At 38.9% G+C, this 17,938-nt stretch overlaps 2 protein-coding genes across 2 annotated transcripts; both read right to left on the bottom strand.

The window, feature by feature from the left end:
- Nucleotides 1-2,008: 2,008 nt before the first annotated feature.
- LOC135431814 (uncharacterized) lies at nucleotides 2,009-3,287 on the bottom strand. The gene is made up of 2 exons (XM_064687143.1): nucleotides 2,840-3,287; nucleotides 2,009-2,777 (listed from the first exon to the last, which is right to left on the bottom strand). The coding sequence occupies exons 1-2, from the start codon at nucleotides 3,206-3,208 to the stop codon at nucleotides 2,094-2,096; spliced, it is 1,053 nt and encodes a 350-aa protein (XP_064543213.1). The 5' UTR covers nucleotides 3,209-3,287; the 3' UTR covers nucleotides 2,009-2,093.
- Nucleotides 3,288-7,038: 3,751 nt separating this feature from the next.
- LOC135431269 (mucin-2) lies at nucleotides 7,039-8,288 on the bottom strand. The gene is made up of 2 exons (XM_064686283.1): nucleotides 7,837-8,288; nucleotides 7,039-7,764 (listed from the first exon to the last, which is right to left on the bottom strand). Exons 1-2 carry the CDS (start codon nucleotides 8,200-8,202, stop codon nucleotides 7,099-7,101), a joined length of 1,032 nt encoding a protein of 343 aa, XP_064542353.1. The 5' UTR covers nucleotides 8,203-8,288; the 3' UTR covers nucleotides 7,039-7,098.
- Between the last annotated feature and the right edge of the window lie 9,650 nt (nucleotides 8,289-17,938).

Here is a 17,938-nt window from a genome sequence, read left to right on the forward strand (position 1 = left end):
GACAATTGTGGCTATCGGAAATAAATTAGGAAAAGATTTTTGATTAAAAACTAATCAAAATGCCGCAGCACAATATGGTGATTACTTGGTTCTTGAATAGGTTTCTAACTCATCAAATGAAAATTATTAAAAATAGCAAAAGAAAAAAAAACGGAACGTTGTCGTTATTATCTCAGGGCCAAACACGTTTTAAGCAGCACGCATCAGATAAGGCTTACTTCGAATTATTGCCAAGTGTGCAACTGTTCAAGCTGTCGAGTTAACACTGTAGTCGCTATTTATGTTAAGTGTGAGCAATAAACAAAATGCTGCCTATCAAGGTATTTCAGTTTGCTTTAGGTAAAATTCTACTAAGTATATAAATTAATGAATGTGATAAGGAATGGAAATGAAACTGAATTTGGCATAAATCAACAGTCATAATGAAATTCAACAAAATGATTATACCCTGTACGCATTTAAAATAGGCATAAAAGAGTTTAATAGTCTTAGGTAATATATGTGACATGCAGATGGAGGCATGTCCTATCCCCATACAATATATATTTTTCTGATCAGGGCAACGAGCTTAGTCGAGCTGTCCGTCTATACAAACGTGTTCATCCTCAAAACTTTAAGATCTAGACACTTGTAATTTATAAGGCATATTCTCCTATAACATGCACGAAACAAGTTGAGTATTTAGGCATAACTCAAATACTATAAAAGCTAAGTAAACCAAATTTGAAATGTTTCTCATTTTAGATACCTCTTCCCATTTCCCCGCAAAAAATATCAACAAATTTGGAAAGCTACAGCCTGGAAATTTAGAAGATTCACACATTTAAATGGTATATTTATTCTCCTCAAATTTACTTAAAGAAAAGCTTAGCTGAGCTATTCAATATTAACGATTAAATAGCCTGGCGCAGGTGAAAGAAGCAGCTTTATTTATAAAAAGCTAACTAAAAGTACCGCATTCTAGAATTCATATTGTGCAATATATTATATTATATTTAAAGAATTCTTAGCGTGGTTGTAAATACTAAAATATTATTATTTTACTCACCGAGGAGTACAGGTGATTTTGTAGTCGAGCATACTCGAATAAATCAAATACCTAGTCATAAGATGAGTTAAGGCGAAAGAAAGTAAATTAAGTAAAATTTCGATCGTTATCTATTGACTAGACAGTTCCAATCTGCAAAATGAAAATCAGAGCTTTGGTTTCTTTATATATTATTTAATATTATTTATCTATGCATATTTATATATCAATGAAAAGATGCGCAATCTTCGCTAGTTGCATGATCTAAGTGTCCCAGTTATTTGGACGATTGAACAATGAGCAATCAGGATTAGAATCTTAGGTAAAAAACGTATTTTTGGTTAATCCGAAGGTTGATATCCTATATTTAGCCACCTTAGCATAAGCTAGGTGCTTCAAATGGATTCGCGAAAGAGATAACATGTACATTTTCACTGCGAGTATGCTTGGATTCTGCGAAAAGTTTGACACAATTCTGAAACGAATTTTCAAAAATATATCCTTGGTAATCTTTGACCCCCATTTCCACCAAGGCGGGCTGACGTCTCCGAGACGTGTAAAACTACACCTATATTAATTTAAGCAAAGAATTTTGAAAATAACTTTTAGGCCGATCGAATGTCAAGCAAAAACGCTTCATTTTATTTTTTCTGGTCGAACTTAATGAGTAAACTACAGTGAAAACTAAGGATGTGCGTAGATCACCAAATAGTCAGTTGGAGAATCGGTCAAACTTTCGGCTTGAAACGCTTATAAGTTCGACGCTAACCCTTTTGTGTGATTTATAATTAAAACAGTTTCAGATTTAATTATGGGAAATGATTTATAATCAAATAAAATAATTATCTACAATAAATATATCATATATTTTTTCCGTTTTAATTGTTGAAACTTTATTGAAGCCATATAAAAAATTGAACAATTAAAAGCGGAATTTGTTAGCTTTATAGTTAGGATGCTTTGGCCATAGAAAAAGTCAAGTTGTCTTTATAAATAATATATGTATTTAAATTGTTAAGTACTGATTTTTATACTGTGGCGCACTTGACCTATTCTAAATGCTGGCTTAATGGCGTTTGAACCATTTCTTCATTTCATCCATCATCTGCTTCAGCTTGTTCTGTTGCTCGGACAGGCTGGACAGATCCTCCTCGGGTAAATCGGCAGCTGAGGTTGGTCCTGGAGTCGATTCAGCTGGACCAGCTGTGGTTGGTCCTGGAGTCGATTCAGCTGGAGCAGCTGTGGTTGGTCCTGGAGTCGATTCAGCTGGAGCAGCTGTGGTTGGTCCTGGAGTCGATTCAGCTGGAGCAGCTGTGGTTGGTCCTGGAGTCGATTCAGCTGGAGCAGCTGTGGTTGGTCCTGGAGTCGATTCAGCTGGACCAGCTGTGGTTGGTCCTGGAGTCGATTCAGCTGGAGCAGCTGTGGTTGGTCCTGGAGTCGATTCAGCTGGACCAGCTGTGGTTGGTGATGGAGTCGTATCAACTTCAGTTGGAGCAGAAGTGGGAGCAGTTGTGGGAGCAGTCGTGGGAGCAGTCGTGGGAGCTGGTGTGGTTGTTAATGGCTCAAGACCCGCCAGACACCTATCTAAATTTTCATAGGTGGCCGCCGTATTCTCAACATAGGCGCGCTCCGATTTGTTAGTGCATTCATACTGGACATTATCAATCAGACGGTACTCCTCGCGCACCTGAGCCAACAGCTCCGCTGAGTTGGACGAGATCGTGTACATGACCTTTGTATTGTCGCTGCCCTGTAAATTGAAATGGGCCAAGTGAAGTAATCCATTTGAACTGAAGAGTGCATTCAACTTACGGCTTGCGTATAGCACTCAAAGTAGTCAATGGCTGCTGTATTTTGACTGCACGTGGTCAGAGCCTCGCAGGCAGAGGTCGCTTCAGAATCGATCTGGTTGCGATCATCCTTGGTGGTGTCATCGATGCCCTCGCGTGCTGCGTCAGCCGTCGCTAGGCACTGGGCATAAGCCTTCTGGAAATTCTGGGATATGTCGTTCAGCAAGGGCAGGTAGGTGTCGAAGCAGGACAGCGAACGTGCGGGATTATCTTGGCTAAGATCGCGTGATTTCATCATAAACTGCATGAGGCCCACATCGGGCAACAGCGACTTAGGCACCGCCTGGCTCAGGCCAATGGCCAAAAGTAATACACACACTTTGGCGTACATTTTGTGAATTGTTAACACTTGGTTTTTTTTTTCTTTGCTTAACACTGTTTTCGATTCGTTTACTGCGAACGTCGGACTCGTTATTGTGGTAATGTGAAGGCGACTTCAATATTTATAGGCGCGCCGCTCAAGTGTTGCTGTACATAAAATCGGATGGTGTACAACACATATTGTATATATGTACCTGTCATATTATGGCCGTGTTATTACTTTAGATTTGGCTCTATCACTTGAGCTATCACCTTATCAATGCTGGCGGCTGGCATTATCATTCTTATCATTTGGGTGGCTCGGTGAAAAACATTTCCAATGAAACAATTAAACAGTTGCCGACTACTCCCCGATCGCGTCACAGCAATCTTGGGAATCTTTATAAAACCCTAAACAACATGCCACTGCAAATAAATAAATATTTATACAAACCCGAACAGTTTGTACAAATCTTAGAAGTTTCTCAGAAAACACTATCATATCTGGGTCTGCTAGATCATGAGATTTCAGTATAATCTCAGGTCTGGCAAGTGCCACATCCTGAACCTCTTATATATATAGTACTATATCTAGCGCCGTCTCGACTTCGATAGATCGAAGCTTTGCTATTTTCAGCTTTTATCGTAAATCTATCTATCAAGTGCTTATTCAACATACATATTTGTTTTATTAATTTTTTATTCGGGAAATATATATCAATTAAAAAACTTTTAGTTGCCCACTTAATAATTGATGGCTTTGCTTGATTCCATATCTGTTGCAGTCTGCCATTGGTCAGCTCTCTTATCAGCTGGTCAGCCAACCACACTCCGAGATAAGCTCACTTTGAATTGCAGTGTGTATTGGTTAAATACAAATATTTATTATTATGCTGAAAATTCCGGGTTGATATTCCCATTACATGCCCACAAAAATGTCTAGCAAAATACTTGAATATCTGGTTGTTTTCTTTTATTTATTTTTTAACTTATGCTTAACATTATCACGATAGTTGGTCGTTGCTCGTTGTACTTAACCCATTAAACCTTACACGAATCTAATCTCTGTGCGTGTCGTCTTCAGTCGCTTATCATGCCACGTGCAGTGACAAAACAATAATAATAAAAAATAATTGAGAATAAGTTATAAATCGATGGTCATCGCGTTTGTGATTCATTTAACTTAATTGGTTTTCAACAAGGTCAATATAAATTGCAAATACGTATGAGTTAACTATTTTTATTTTTAAATTTCCTTGATGCGCATGGCATTTATTTCTGGGTATAAGATAAGTGTGCAATTTCGACTTAATTCTTAAGTGCCCTGAAGGGTTTTGTACACAATGGACAATCGCTCTTCAGACAGCATACAAATTAGGTGAGGTTAGTTTATGCCCGTTTTCATAGCCTAACCTAATGGCTAACTCGTTATCGTAGAAACCACTTCAATCACTTTGTGGCTTTCATGCATGTAAAAAAGGATATTGCAGAATAAGTTGTTGGCTCTCTGCTAATTAATCATCTTATACACAATTATTACGCCAATCCTATATTATAGTACTTCTCATCAAGACTGCATAACCAAAAAAAAAGTGAAAATAAAATTTCACAATTCGAATTAGCTTCGGTTCGTCCAGCTGATTTCCCATAACCTTGATACCATTATTTGTTATTAGCACAAAAATTCACAAAAATCAGTTCAATTTTAAATTTACAAATGCCTGCTGCATAGCGAAGTTGTTCATATGTTCATGCTCGATTTGTAGGCTAAATTTAAATAAACGCAACAATTACTTTGGGGCTTATACCACTTCATCTTATAATTTTGTCATGAAATGTTTAGCGCAAAGAATTAGACGTATACGACCCATATATTCTGATTTGTAAGATATTTTCAGCAAACTCAACATTCCTGAGCTTCACTGTGCTCACATAGCTACAAAGCCGTAGGGTAATGCCTAAAAGGGTCCTTCGCGTGCCGAAGATTGTGTTTCTTCCTCGTTATATTTTTAATTTGGTTAGCTTATATGCAACTGCTTTAATTTAAGATTAGGTTGTTATTCCAGGCTGGGACAGGTGCGAAGCACGCTGCAGCCTTGTTATGCAGACATCGCATTAATTCTAGATTTCATGATATCACCTTTATCATCGCCAAAAACTTGGCTGTTTCTCACTTATAAATTGTTTGCTAGATTGTTTTTTAGCTCTTCAAATAATTTTTGATCAGTTATACGACTTGGAACTCACTGGGAGAAACAGCTCTCCCAGGATGCGAAGCTTTCCTATACCTAAAAGAAATTTGCCAAGCTTCAGAATGCTATTTTAATTATTTTATTTGACTTCAAGGTTTTGTTTGCATGAGCATATTTATCGCAAGTGCTGCCAAATCTTCTCACCTGCAGCTGCAACGGCTGCTTCTGCTGCTGCTGCGCACAAAGCGAGGGGCGTGGCAGCTGCTAATTTGCATATCTTAATTGCGTTCTTTGTGCGCAACCATTTTGAACGAGCCAGGCAAACAGAACTCGAACTGCATTAACGTTTCACACACACGCACGCAAACCCCCTCACACACACCCTCAAAAGTTGCAACTAGGCAACGGTTTAAATCAGCTGCTGGCTGCATCCTGCGGCAAGGACACGCGGCAATGGCGACAGCTATTGCCTGATTTTTAGGGTTAGTGTTTGTGTTTGTGTGGGCAGGTGTGTGTGTTTTGTGTGTGTGTGTGTGTGCCTACATTTCTAATTTGTTTTAATTGCAATGACAACAATGCCGCAGGCAACAACAATCAACAGCCAAAGCCAAAGCAAACGCAAACGCAATTAAATTTAAATGAAAAACACAGCTGGCCCAAAAGACAGCAACTGGTTATTTAACTGTTAAATGCTCGGACTTAAAGCCAGCCAATTGGAATTTCATTTATTTAGACCGGGCCAAACCTGATCCTAAGCTCGGAATTGTGCTAAACTTTTAAAGGCAGCGGCAAGTGCGAAAACTTTGTCAAAGGATCTGCAACATCTTAGCGTATATTTTATACCCTCTACTACAAAGTAGGCTAAAAGACCGCCATAATCAACTTTGGAAAGGATATGCAGGCAATTAAAATATTTACAGGCAATACTTGAAACTAAAGTCAACAGCATTCGAGTTGACTTTTTGCAATTAGAGGCTGTTAGAGTTAGATAAAATTATATACCAAATATTACATGTGGCAATATGCCTTTACAGGGGGTATTATAATGTTTTCATTAAATGTGTAACTCTTAGAAACAGTGATTTCCAACACGATTAAGATCAGCAAAAGCCGAGTCAATCTTACCAAGCTCCTTTGCAAACTAGTCTTAAAGCTATTGTCATGAAAGGTCCGATTTTCAGTTACAGGCAGTAAATATGTCTGGGTCGGCTGGATCGGACTACTATATCATAGAGCTGCCATTAAAATAATAATCGGTCGATTTAAGTTGTAGTACGATACAACTTTTATTGTTATATATACCTTAACTAAGCTGGCATTTACAATATAATATTTACTTAGTTATTTTAAAATAAAATAGGAATAGGAATAAAATAGGAAAATGCCCTTGTACAGGGCATCTGCTAGTCAGTCAGTCATCGGCATACCAACTAGCTTACATCGACAAGCGTTAATTATGTAAGTTACACTTGCAGAGTTGCAATTGGTTTAGTTAAGTTTGCCATTGAAGTTGTCGCCTGGGCTTGGCCTATGCCAATATTTAGCCAACATTTCCATAAAATTGCCTTTTCTTTACTTTCCGTTTTACTGTTTCTTTTCTGTGGGGTCCCCGCCCAAACGAGATTACAAAAGTTTGCGGCCCCCTTTCAGACCCAATGATAGGCAATGATTGTCAGTTTGTTACCTATTTTAATGCAGTTCTTGAGCACTGCTACATTAACCATGTTGTCTAGTGTAGCAGGGAATGCAGCAGCTTTTTCAGCTCAGAGCTCAGGTTCGGCTGGTAACCAGGTGCGGCAGAAGTTGTGGGCGTCACCGTAGCTTTTGTGGTTCTTCGTGGGAATCGTGTTGTTTTAATTGGAGCTGATGTACTTGTTATTGGTTCTGGTGTCGTTACTGGAACTGATGTAGTCTTAGCTGGAGCTGAGGTACGCGTAACTGGAACCGCTGTAGTCGTTTCTGGAACTGGTTCTGGTGTAGTTGTAACTGGAACTGGAACTGATGTGGTCGTTGCTGGAACTGACGTTGTCTTAACTGTAGTAGTTGATTTTGGAACTGGTTCTGGTGTAGTTGTATCTGAAACTGATGTAGTCTCAGTTGGTGCCGGGGTACGTGTAACTGGAACTGGTGTAGTTGTTTTTCGAGCTGGATCTGAACTGGTCGTATCAGTTGTAGTCGTTGTTGTTGTGGTTTTTACCGGAACTGGTTCATTGCCCGTCAGGCAACCTTGTAGATTGACATAAGCCTGATCCGTGCTGAGTTCATAGTTGCGCTTCGATTCATTCGTGCACTGTTCCTCTGTGAACTGAATCATTTGAATGCGCTGCTGCAGCTGGCCGTAATATTGGCTGGCTGTGTTCGAAATGTTGTACATGATTTTGGCATCGCTGGTGCCCTATTAATAAAATATAAATACAGACATAGAGTTAAATATAAACTAAATTATAAACAATATTTGTCCACTTACCACCCCTGAGTAGCAGGCCAGACTTGTCAAGCTATCCAATTGATTATTACAATCGTATATTAATTCGCAGGCGTTCGCCGCGTTGTTGTTTAACGAGCTCAGGACAGGATTAAAGCTCTCATCCGCCACCGAGATCTGGAGCTGCGATGTGTTCTGGCAGGCCTGAAACTCCTGTTCGTATTGCTGCAGCAGCTGATCGAAGATCTCGCTGTAATACTGGAAGCATTCCAGGGAACGTGTTGGATCATTCTGCTGCAGATCGTTGGTGCTGCGAATGGCCTGCAAAAGCTTCGATTCACCCAATCTTTGACTGGGCGTGGCACATACAGAGATAGCCAAACAGGCAAGCAAGGTAAGCGTTAACATTTTAGTATTTTTTGGTATTTTTATAAGTGTTTTGTTTTTATATGCCACACGTTTACGGCGCTGTCGTTCGCTGCAGACTTTGGTGGCAACTAAAGGCACCCACGTTTTTATAGGCGGCATATGTGTTGAATGTCAAAAGCGAATGAAATATGCCAAAGGCTTTGGCCTATAAGTAACGACAAGCTGATATGATATAAATATTAAATTACCCTACTCCAATGATAACTTATATTTTTGGGCCTCATATGTATTGATTAGTTATATTTAAACTAAAAGAAACTGTTATCAAAATGAAGCCCTTACAGAAAGCTGTCAGCATAATTAGAGATACGATTTATGTGTGAATATAATGTTTATTTTTAGCTTTAAATACGAATACAATATGTTATTTTACAATTCAAAGTGCGAACATAAGCTTTCAAAGCGCATTTCAGCTTTGATTTACAATTAACTTACAATTTAACTTACTTTAAGCTGCTTTCTAAGCTCAATTCACAGTTATCCCTTCCTTTTTTCGAAGACTAAACGGATTGTTTTTTAAGTAAACGCACTTTTAGATGAAATACTCAATGAAGCAACTCTCATATTTATATGAAAGCTTTCATGTGCTTTCAATACTGTTTCTATAGTTATCCCCTTTTTAATGTTTTAAAAGTTAACGAATTTTACATGCTCAATTTATCGCATTTAAGGCTGAAGAGCTCGGCTTACCAGCTGATCCGGATCTTTTGTCTAAGAGCAAACGAACTTTATTGTTATGAAAGCTTTCATGTGCTTTCAAAGCTATTTTTACAGTTATCCCTTTTCTTTTTTAAGAGCAAACGTATTTGATTTTGTGAGTTGAAATAATTTAAATAGTGTATCTACCGCAGCGCATTAGTTGGCCAGATCGTTGGACTTTCCATCAATTTCAATAGATTTAATTTAAATGCCATTTTATCGTTGAATGCCTTGTTGTTGTTATCGAAGTAAGCCACTCGATACATTTATCAGGCATTAAGCATTGCGCAACGAATAACCGAAACGCCGTGGGTGAACCCTCTCGAGTGGCTGACTAAGCACTCGAAATGTTTCCGTTTCGATTCGCAAATGCCGAACATCTTATCTATACAGAAGTGTCACAGAACTGTCTGGATAGGTAGCGAATATATTCGAATAACAATAGATTGTGCAATTCCCGACGATTTGCGGACGATTTCGTAGGAACAAGCAAAAAGCAAAACGAACGCTAACTCCAGCTAATTGCAAAATCAAATTCGGGGAAATTAAACAATAAGCTAAGATAGACAACGAGGCACTTGACATAATGCGTCGCTCATAAAGAGCGACAGAAATGCGCATAAAAATTTCAATTCTCCCTTCCGACTGCTGAAATAAGCGTAATTCATTTCCATTTTCGCACGATGCCAGCAGTTTTTCAATCCCCTGCCATACCAGTTGTCCGCAGCAGTCGTCGCTTACAATGCATTTTCAATTTTCCAATTTCAGCGCCCTCGTTGTTTGATGCATGTCGGAGCGTTTGCTAGCTCGTGGCACTACCGGGCGTATGATTAATATTATTTACTTAAAGCAAATGCCACGCCTTCCGACTGCACTGCATACTAAACGCGCTGCAGTTGGCAGTTGCAGTTTCAGATACAGCTACAGCTGCAGCTGCATAACGAGTGGGGCAGCAACCGCAGCGGGCGCCCCAGGCAGCCATTTTCAAGAGCTGTCAGCGGAAATGAAGTCGTGGCAAATGCACCAGCGCCTGCTCGACATTGAGTTACGTTGAGTTAGCTCCTGATGGATTGTCAGACATCAGAGCACTAAGCGGCCGACAACTGAGCGTCAGAGCGTGCCTTAACTACTGCTCGCAGTGTAATTGGTTGCTAACTGGGCCAACGGAATGTGTTTTGTTTTTGGCCATAAGCGATTGTATTAAAAGTCGATGTCAGTCATGAGTCAGCCTGTTATGGGGTCACTTCCAACTGAACCTCACCTTTGATAAGCCATTTACTATTCATTAGCGACCATTTTTAATCATGGCCTATTTTGAGTACCATAATTAAAACAACTGCTGTGAGTAACATGCGATTTGTGCTAGCATTCGGTGATAATATGTCCAACTTTGTGAGCGATAATTAATTTTCAGCAAGTAGTATTCCCCATAGTTAGTCGTAGAAACACTTCAGTGGACAGTGGCATGTGGGGAATTACAAGTTCTTGGAAGATAAGATTTTATAGAAATTTACGGAATTTACTGCATGCTCAAATATAAATCTGTTAGAATATATGGCGTATATAGATTGTAAATTCAAAAGTGCCGTATAGCAGCGAGCCCTGGCTCTGTTGATTTAATATGTATTACTCATACGCATGTCAGTCGCCCTTCTCTGCGATTCTCAGGGTTCTTCAAGTGATGGCAAGTTAGCAATATAAATAATATAGTAAATTCATGTCATATTTAATATGTACAACTTGTGTATTTCCAAAACCTTACCATGGAATTCCCCATGACTAATCATCCAAATCTTTCCAAGACAGTAAATTAGACAAATTTTGATGAGCCAGAATTCTTAAATTTATAACATGCCCATTGAAATCAGAATATTTAATGTATTTCGATTTTTTCGTCTTTATCAGCCCCAAAAATGTATAGCCAATATAATTTATTTTATGGTTTTCCTAATTTTTGTTTTTGCGATAACCTATTTCCGTATTCGCAACAATAATTAGCAGCGATTTGGGATTCACATGCCGTTGAAGATTGTAAATTTTAGAAGCAAATTGATCTAGCTTTATCGGCAGGCTATAGTATGTATTTGCTTCGTTCAAAACATGATTTATAGCTAAAATAAAATTTAAAAAGCCATTGTGATTCACAAGTTCTGAAAGATAAGAGTTTAATTAAATATTGATAACTTGCAGTTCTACAGAAACTAATTTAATTTATTGCAGTATAAATCAAGAATTTTCCAGCCTTAGCAATCGAATGACCTGACCGCATTGCAGTATTAATTTCTTTCATTATTTTCCTTGGCTCCTGATAGGCACTTTGATATGTTGCCGATGGCTATCAGCGAGTAATTAAAAATGCCTAATATAATTAGACAATTGGTGGGCAAGGGATGGAGGAGATAACAAACGTGTGTATTTGGTAATAATTCCTAATGAACTACGCGGCAATATAATTTCCGATAATTATTTTTACAACAAGCATTACGTATACGCACTGATGTCACTGTTGTTATTATTATTTGTATATACTTGAATGCAACTGGCCGAGTCGATGGGTGGGTCGGGTCCGGGTCCGGGTCCGGGCAAATTGTTGTGTGGCAATAACAAAAGATTTTACGATTGCAATAACAAGAAGTGCGCGCAATTAAACACGCTCTCAATCTGAATGGACGTGAATGGAAACGTGGTTGAATGTGGATGGATGTGGATGGATGTGGCTTGGTTTTGCGGGCTGCTTTGACGCGGATGTTCGACTCTTGCCTGTGCAGCCATGTGAAACAGAAATAGAAACAGAAATAGAAATGGAGTTAGAAATAGAAATCGCAATTGTTGCTGGTTGGCTGAGCCATAAAACTAACCAGAGCTGGGGCACGCGTCGAGTTTATGAAAGCGCGTGAAATTCAATTAAAACGCGTATTCAATATTAGTCGCACTGCGTGTCTGCTGTATAAGCCATAAACAAGCTTATTGAATACTAGTGAAGGGCAACAATAACAGCAGCACGAGCAGCAACACCCTCAGCAGCAGCAGCAGCACCAACTACCACAGCAGCAGCCACTGGCAATGGCAATCATGTGGCTCCTGCTGACGGTTTCACACAGTTTTTGATACCCTGCCTACTTTATAGTTGTTCAAGGGGTTGGCCAAATGCTTTTGTTAATTATTTTGCCCACTCCACATATGAAATATTCATACATTCGGCAGAGTGAACTCATGAGAAAATAACTATAGATAGAGTCTACATATTTTTAGGTCGGAACCACTTCTTGTACTTTAATGAAAGATATTCTATTAATATTTTTTTATACTTTATTTGGATTCTCTTTGATCCGCACTCAGCGATTATCAAAGTTAAGCCCTGCAAATTTGTACGTACTCATTAACTAAGCTTAAATGAGTGGGAAAAGTGCAAAGATAATTTTGAACAAATCAGAGCTTGATGCATGGTTATTCCCTGCGGTTAATAGAAAACGACAACCTCCTTATGGAATTTTGAATTTAAAACAAATTACTGAATATCTGCTACGTCGTGCTCGCCATTCTCTCGTAGCATTCCTTGTGAATTCCATTTTTGCGATAACTTTATATGTAAATGTCAATCGCAATAGTCAATAGTTTTCATGTGTTTTATACTTTGTGGGCGTTTGATTGCATGTGCGTCAATTTTTGCCGATTAGCCGGTTCATTCTGCCGGTTCTGTCTATAAAGATTATACGCTGATTATGATCCAGTTATCATATCAAAATAGCGCACATGCCAACGAGTCACAGTGGCGGCGACAAAGACAGCGACGACTGTTGCGAAAATTAATTAAACTACACGGCAATGAAAAATTTAATGAACTTGACGCCGTGCCCAGAGACTAAAGAGTGTCAGCCTGTGCGAGTGGCAGTGGCCACAAATTATAAATGTACTCAAAATTTTATTGGCCAAGTGCAGAAAGAACGTTAACCTGACTAACTACCAACAGCCAACTGGCAAACTGGCAAACTGGCAGCTACCAAATGGCAACTGGCAGCTGGCATAAAGTGCAGGCGGCAGTTGCAAGGAGTGCAGGCTGTTGCATATAATAATTGAAACTTTCGCCTTGTTGCACACACAACATGACCAGCTGGCAAGTGACTTGAGGCCCCTCGCCTTGTAGCCTGCCCCCGTCCAGCAGCCTGAGCGAGTGCACCGAATGGAACGCTAACTAATTAAATTTTTACTCTGCTGTAATATTAGAAGAGCTGCATGCAGCTGACTGCAGTCTGACTTTGCGGCCTGTGTTGCATGTAATTGCTGCGGCATTTAGCATTTGTTGTTGTTAGAGGCAAGCAAAGGGGCTTTGCTTTGAAGTCTACTTCTAGAATTTTATAACTCGTAGCTCTAATTAATATTATTTCTTACTTACATTGGCTGCCTGGTCATTAGGTATGTTCCTAAGTACACTCACTTATTGCTCAACTAATTAGCTGTAACTGTACCTGTACCTGGCTCAGCCCAGAAAAAACTATGCTCCACCACAAATTGTACCTGGTTCCCCAAATATATATAATTTCAAAGCGTCTTTATCCCTATTATTCATTACTAAGCACAATAAAACTAAGTCAACGCTGGAAGTTACATTTAATCTATATGTATATATTATACACGTTCGGCTTGCATGACAAGAGAATATAATTTTATTGAAAGCTTCATTAAATTAAATACACTTATTTTAATTTTAGTTCCTATAATATATAATAGTAAATTTAATATATGTTTAAATTGAAAAAATGAATTCCCTTTAATTTTTAATTTAGGTGTTATGCTTTTGCTCTGCCACCAAAACACAAAAATGTGTACAGAAAAATGCCAAAAATACACGCAAAACAAGAAGGAAGCAAACTGAAAGACAGAAGAATGAGAAAACCCGAGAATTCGGAACCACAAAAGAATAAAGCGCACAAAGTTGTCCCTTTTCCCTGGTTGGGCAATTATTTGAAGAACTTTAAGACGGCAACTGCAGGCCACACGGAAGAAGAATACCACTAACAAAATAACAGAAAAGGAAAACTACTGAGAGCAATGTCTAAAATGAAAATGAGTGATGCGAAAGAGTCAAAAAGTTACTGCCTGGCTGCAGTAAGCGCCTGGCCAACAACAAAGGCCACAAACCAAAAGTGAAGTCAACTAAAAAATAACTGAAAATGTTGGCGGCAGGATGCAGGCAAGGAAGTTGCAGTCAAAAAAGAAACAGCTCAAAAGTCTGCTCACAATGGCTGCAGATAGCTTAATAAGTAAATAGACAATTTATATATTTTTTTTGTGTACTTAAAGTATGTGAGCGAAATGGCACAATATTTAAGGCCCAATTGCAAGTGCATGTCAAAATGTTAATTAGCATGCAATTGAGTCTGGGCCAATATTAGCAGCAGCAGTTGTGATTGCCGTAAGCCCGGAGTGCAAGGGAAAGACTAAAGGCAGCCAAAGCAAATATGTGAACTGAAACAGGCAGCGGACTAGAAATTCATGCTATATATGAGCTTGGGCTTTGCCCCTAATGTGCTAAGCTGCAATTCATATGCAGTAGCTAGTTGCAAGCTGCCCAAACAGCAAACAAACAACCCCCCAATAATCCTCCCACCACATTCCAATTGCAGTGCCAGAATGCAACTCTTGTTAACTGCCAGCCTTTAAATATATCCGGCTTGGCATTGGGCACTATGGCAGCAACACGTAGTGCTGTTCAAAAGGTGCAAAACTATTTGCACTATGGAATTCTGTTTAACATTCTCGAGCAACAAATATTTTACCCCGAATTGTCCATCGCATTCCATGCTGAGAAGCATGCCACAATTTCCAGCCAGCAACTGCGCAAAACACATTTGTGTTGCATACTTTTCAGCGCTTCCGCAACTACGCTAAAAGCGCACTTGCTGTTTAGTTTTAAACTATGTACATTGCGGGTCATGTCTTGGCAATGTCAAAGCATCATTGAATTGCTCGTAGTATAATTATTTATATCATACCTATATATAAAACTCTTTTCCTGACTGACCGATTTGTAAAAGCTAGGAAATTAAAATTTGCACTTTAGTTACCTTATGGAATGAAGGTGTACGCTAGGTGGTTTTCTTTTTGGAAATTCCACCTGCAAGTGTGGTAAAATTACGAAAAAAGTTTGTATGAACATTTTATGTTCACCATCCGATCGGATTCATGTTTCATGCTTTTTGAAAAATCAATTCTACCTTGGTGGAAATGGGGGTCAAGTGGTTGGTAACGTTTCATATCCAAAAATATTTATAAATAATATTTAAGACGTGTTTTACATTTCCCGCAGAATCCAAGCTTTCTAGGTGAAAAATGCGATTCAATGCAATTCGGCAGAAACTGTTAAACTATAAACTGTATGTATGTATGTATGAATATATGTATTTATGTATGTATGTATGTATGTATGCTTGTATGTATGTATGTATGTATGTAGGTATGTACGTGTGTATGCATGTATGTATGGGGGTTTATGTGTATATATGTATGTATATATGTTAGTTTGTATATATGTATGTATGTATATATGTGTGTATGCATCTATTAATGTGTGTATGTACGGATGCATGCATGTCCGTATGCATAATTCCCTTCTACGCGATTCTCATAAATAAAAGTAAGCCTCATAGTAAGCCTCACTTCCAGTAAAGGAGGAGGCGGTTTCAACTATGGAGGAGGAGACGGCGGCTTTGAAATTTTATGAAGCGGCAGATTCAGCAAAAGAGGAGACGTTGGTTTTAATATTGGAGGAGGTGGCAGCTTAAACTATTGCGGAGACTGAGGAGACGACTTCTTTAATATTGGAGAAGACGGCAACTTGAGCAAAGGAGGAGGCGGTGGCTTTTATACTTATTAGAGGAGATGACTTCAATATTGGTGAAGGTGGCAGCTTGAACACTAGAGGAAGTGGCGACCCCAACTATGAATGAGGCTGCGGCTTGAACAAAGGAGGAGAGTTTGGAGGCAGAAGCTTTGGGTTTGGCGGAGGCCATCGAAAAAACTAGTACGTTTTAAAAACATAACTGCTTCTTAAATCTAATAGACATAACCTCTGCTTTTCTGTTCCTTCAGTGATGTGTTTTTATATAATGGTCCGCCTCCCGCCTACTGATTGATGACGATAAAATATTGAGTGTGAATTCACAGGTGAGTACGTATAAGCAAATATATATTTATCTCTTTGTAAAACTTTTTGTCCTTACTGATTGACTGAGGGCTCAACGCACAGCCGAAACCGTAGAAGCTAGGAAGCTAAAATTTTTTCTGTAGTTACCTTACGTGGTGAAGGTGTACGCTTTGACGAGGTTTTTAGAAACTCCAACCAAAAGGAACTTTTTTGTTAAGATCTTTATTCAAATTCATTTGAGGTGTATTTCACACTTTTTGCTAAATCCATGCCTCCTTAGTGGAAATGGTTGCCAAAGATTTGGTGAGTAAAGTTTCGGGTTCAAATAGGACTCGCTGGGTGCTTGATTTATGATCGAGTTTTGGCTAAAGTTAGTATATCTTTTATAAAAAATAAGCATCAACTCGACCAAGGCCTTATAAATACACAAAGAAGCATTAGCTTCACAAGCACATAATCTATAGATTGGCATTGCAGGATATAGGGCTCATCCAAAGATCCAAACATTTTTTAATTGCGGATGTTCTTTTTTTTTATTTGTAACAACAATATCGAAAAAAAACACATCCTGTGAGAAATATATATTCATTGTGTTGTATTTTTTATTTTTTATATAATTTTTCATAATATTCACCTATCGAAGAGCTTTAAGAAATTGGAGCATATAAATTAATCATATACATTTATTGAGTTCAATTGATCTGCCCCATGACCGCAGCTAGACTTATGTCCAAATCCGATTCCACTCGAATATAATTCAACAAAAGACGTTTCGCAGAATTGAGTTCTTTAAGGCTTTGCTTGAAGTAAAACACACTTGCAAATATTATAAGCCAGGGCTTAGCATAACTCCTGAGCACATTGAATGTATGCACAAAATCTTTAAATCTCACACACATTGAGATGAGGAAATTCGATTTGGATTAATTAATATGAAAATTAAGTGCGCATTGACCCAAATCAGCATTCAGCATAATTTTAATGTTAAATTTCGCTATGCTCTGCGCATGCATAAGTTTGTGGTTCAATGCTTGAATTAAATGTGATAGAAATGCAGGGGGAAGGAGGACGGATTTGAAGTATTAGCATGAAAGTTGTTGTGGCTGTTGTTCTTGTTGTTATGTTGATGATAAGCCTGCCACGGTGTTTCATGCAATGCCTCATAAATCAAGCCAAAATTCAAATGTTATCGGCGTTCGGAATATTCCCAAACTACGTAATAGGGGCAACACTGTGTGTCTGTCTGTCTGTGTGTGTGTGTGTCTGTTTGTGTGTATTAGATAAGCATACTGACTGCTGTCCAGTAAGCTACTGCCACTGCCACTGCAGCAGGCGCTATATACAGCACGCTTATGAGGTTTGCCTCTGTGTGTGTGTGTGTGTGGGTCTGCGTGCTGTTGTCTAATGAAATGACTGCGGTTTCTTCTGCGCCTGCTCTATGGATCAGCCTGCAGTTGATTTGCTATGGAAACCATGCAGATTCCTTTCATGTACATACAAATATTGCCAGCCATTTACACAGAGACCTGGCCAGATAAGAGCGAACGGCTTTTCGTGTATTGCATTAAATAATTGCGTGTTGGCAGCAACAAATTTGCACTTGGCTAAGGGCTTTTCCCACTGTCAAAGTGACGGGTTACCAGTGACAACTGCTCACACACACACATACACACACACACACACCCGCACACACCCGCATATACAGACAACAGGTGGCATATCTAACAATAGACGGCAGCACTTTTATTTATATATAAATAAAAATTGTGCTGCCTACTTTGAGGCGCTGCTCCGCGTCAGCCAGCGCAGCATTATAAATGGCCCGTTTCACGGCAATTGGCCACTCATTCTCGTCACGCCAAGCATATCGCT

The sequence above is a fragment of the Drosophila montana genome, unplaced genomic scaffold (assembly GCF_035044405.1).
Source record: "Drosophila montana isolate Dmon_TW-CO22-7 unplaced genomic scaffold, ASM3504440v1 contig_3200_1, whole genome shotgun sequence".
Taxonomy (NCBI): Eukaryota; Metazoa; Arthropoda; class Insecta; order Diptera; family Drosophilidae; genus Drosophila; species Drosophila montana.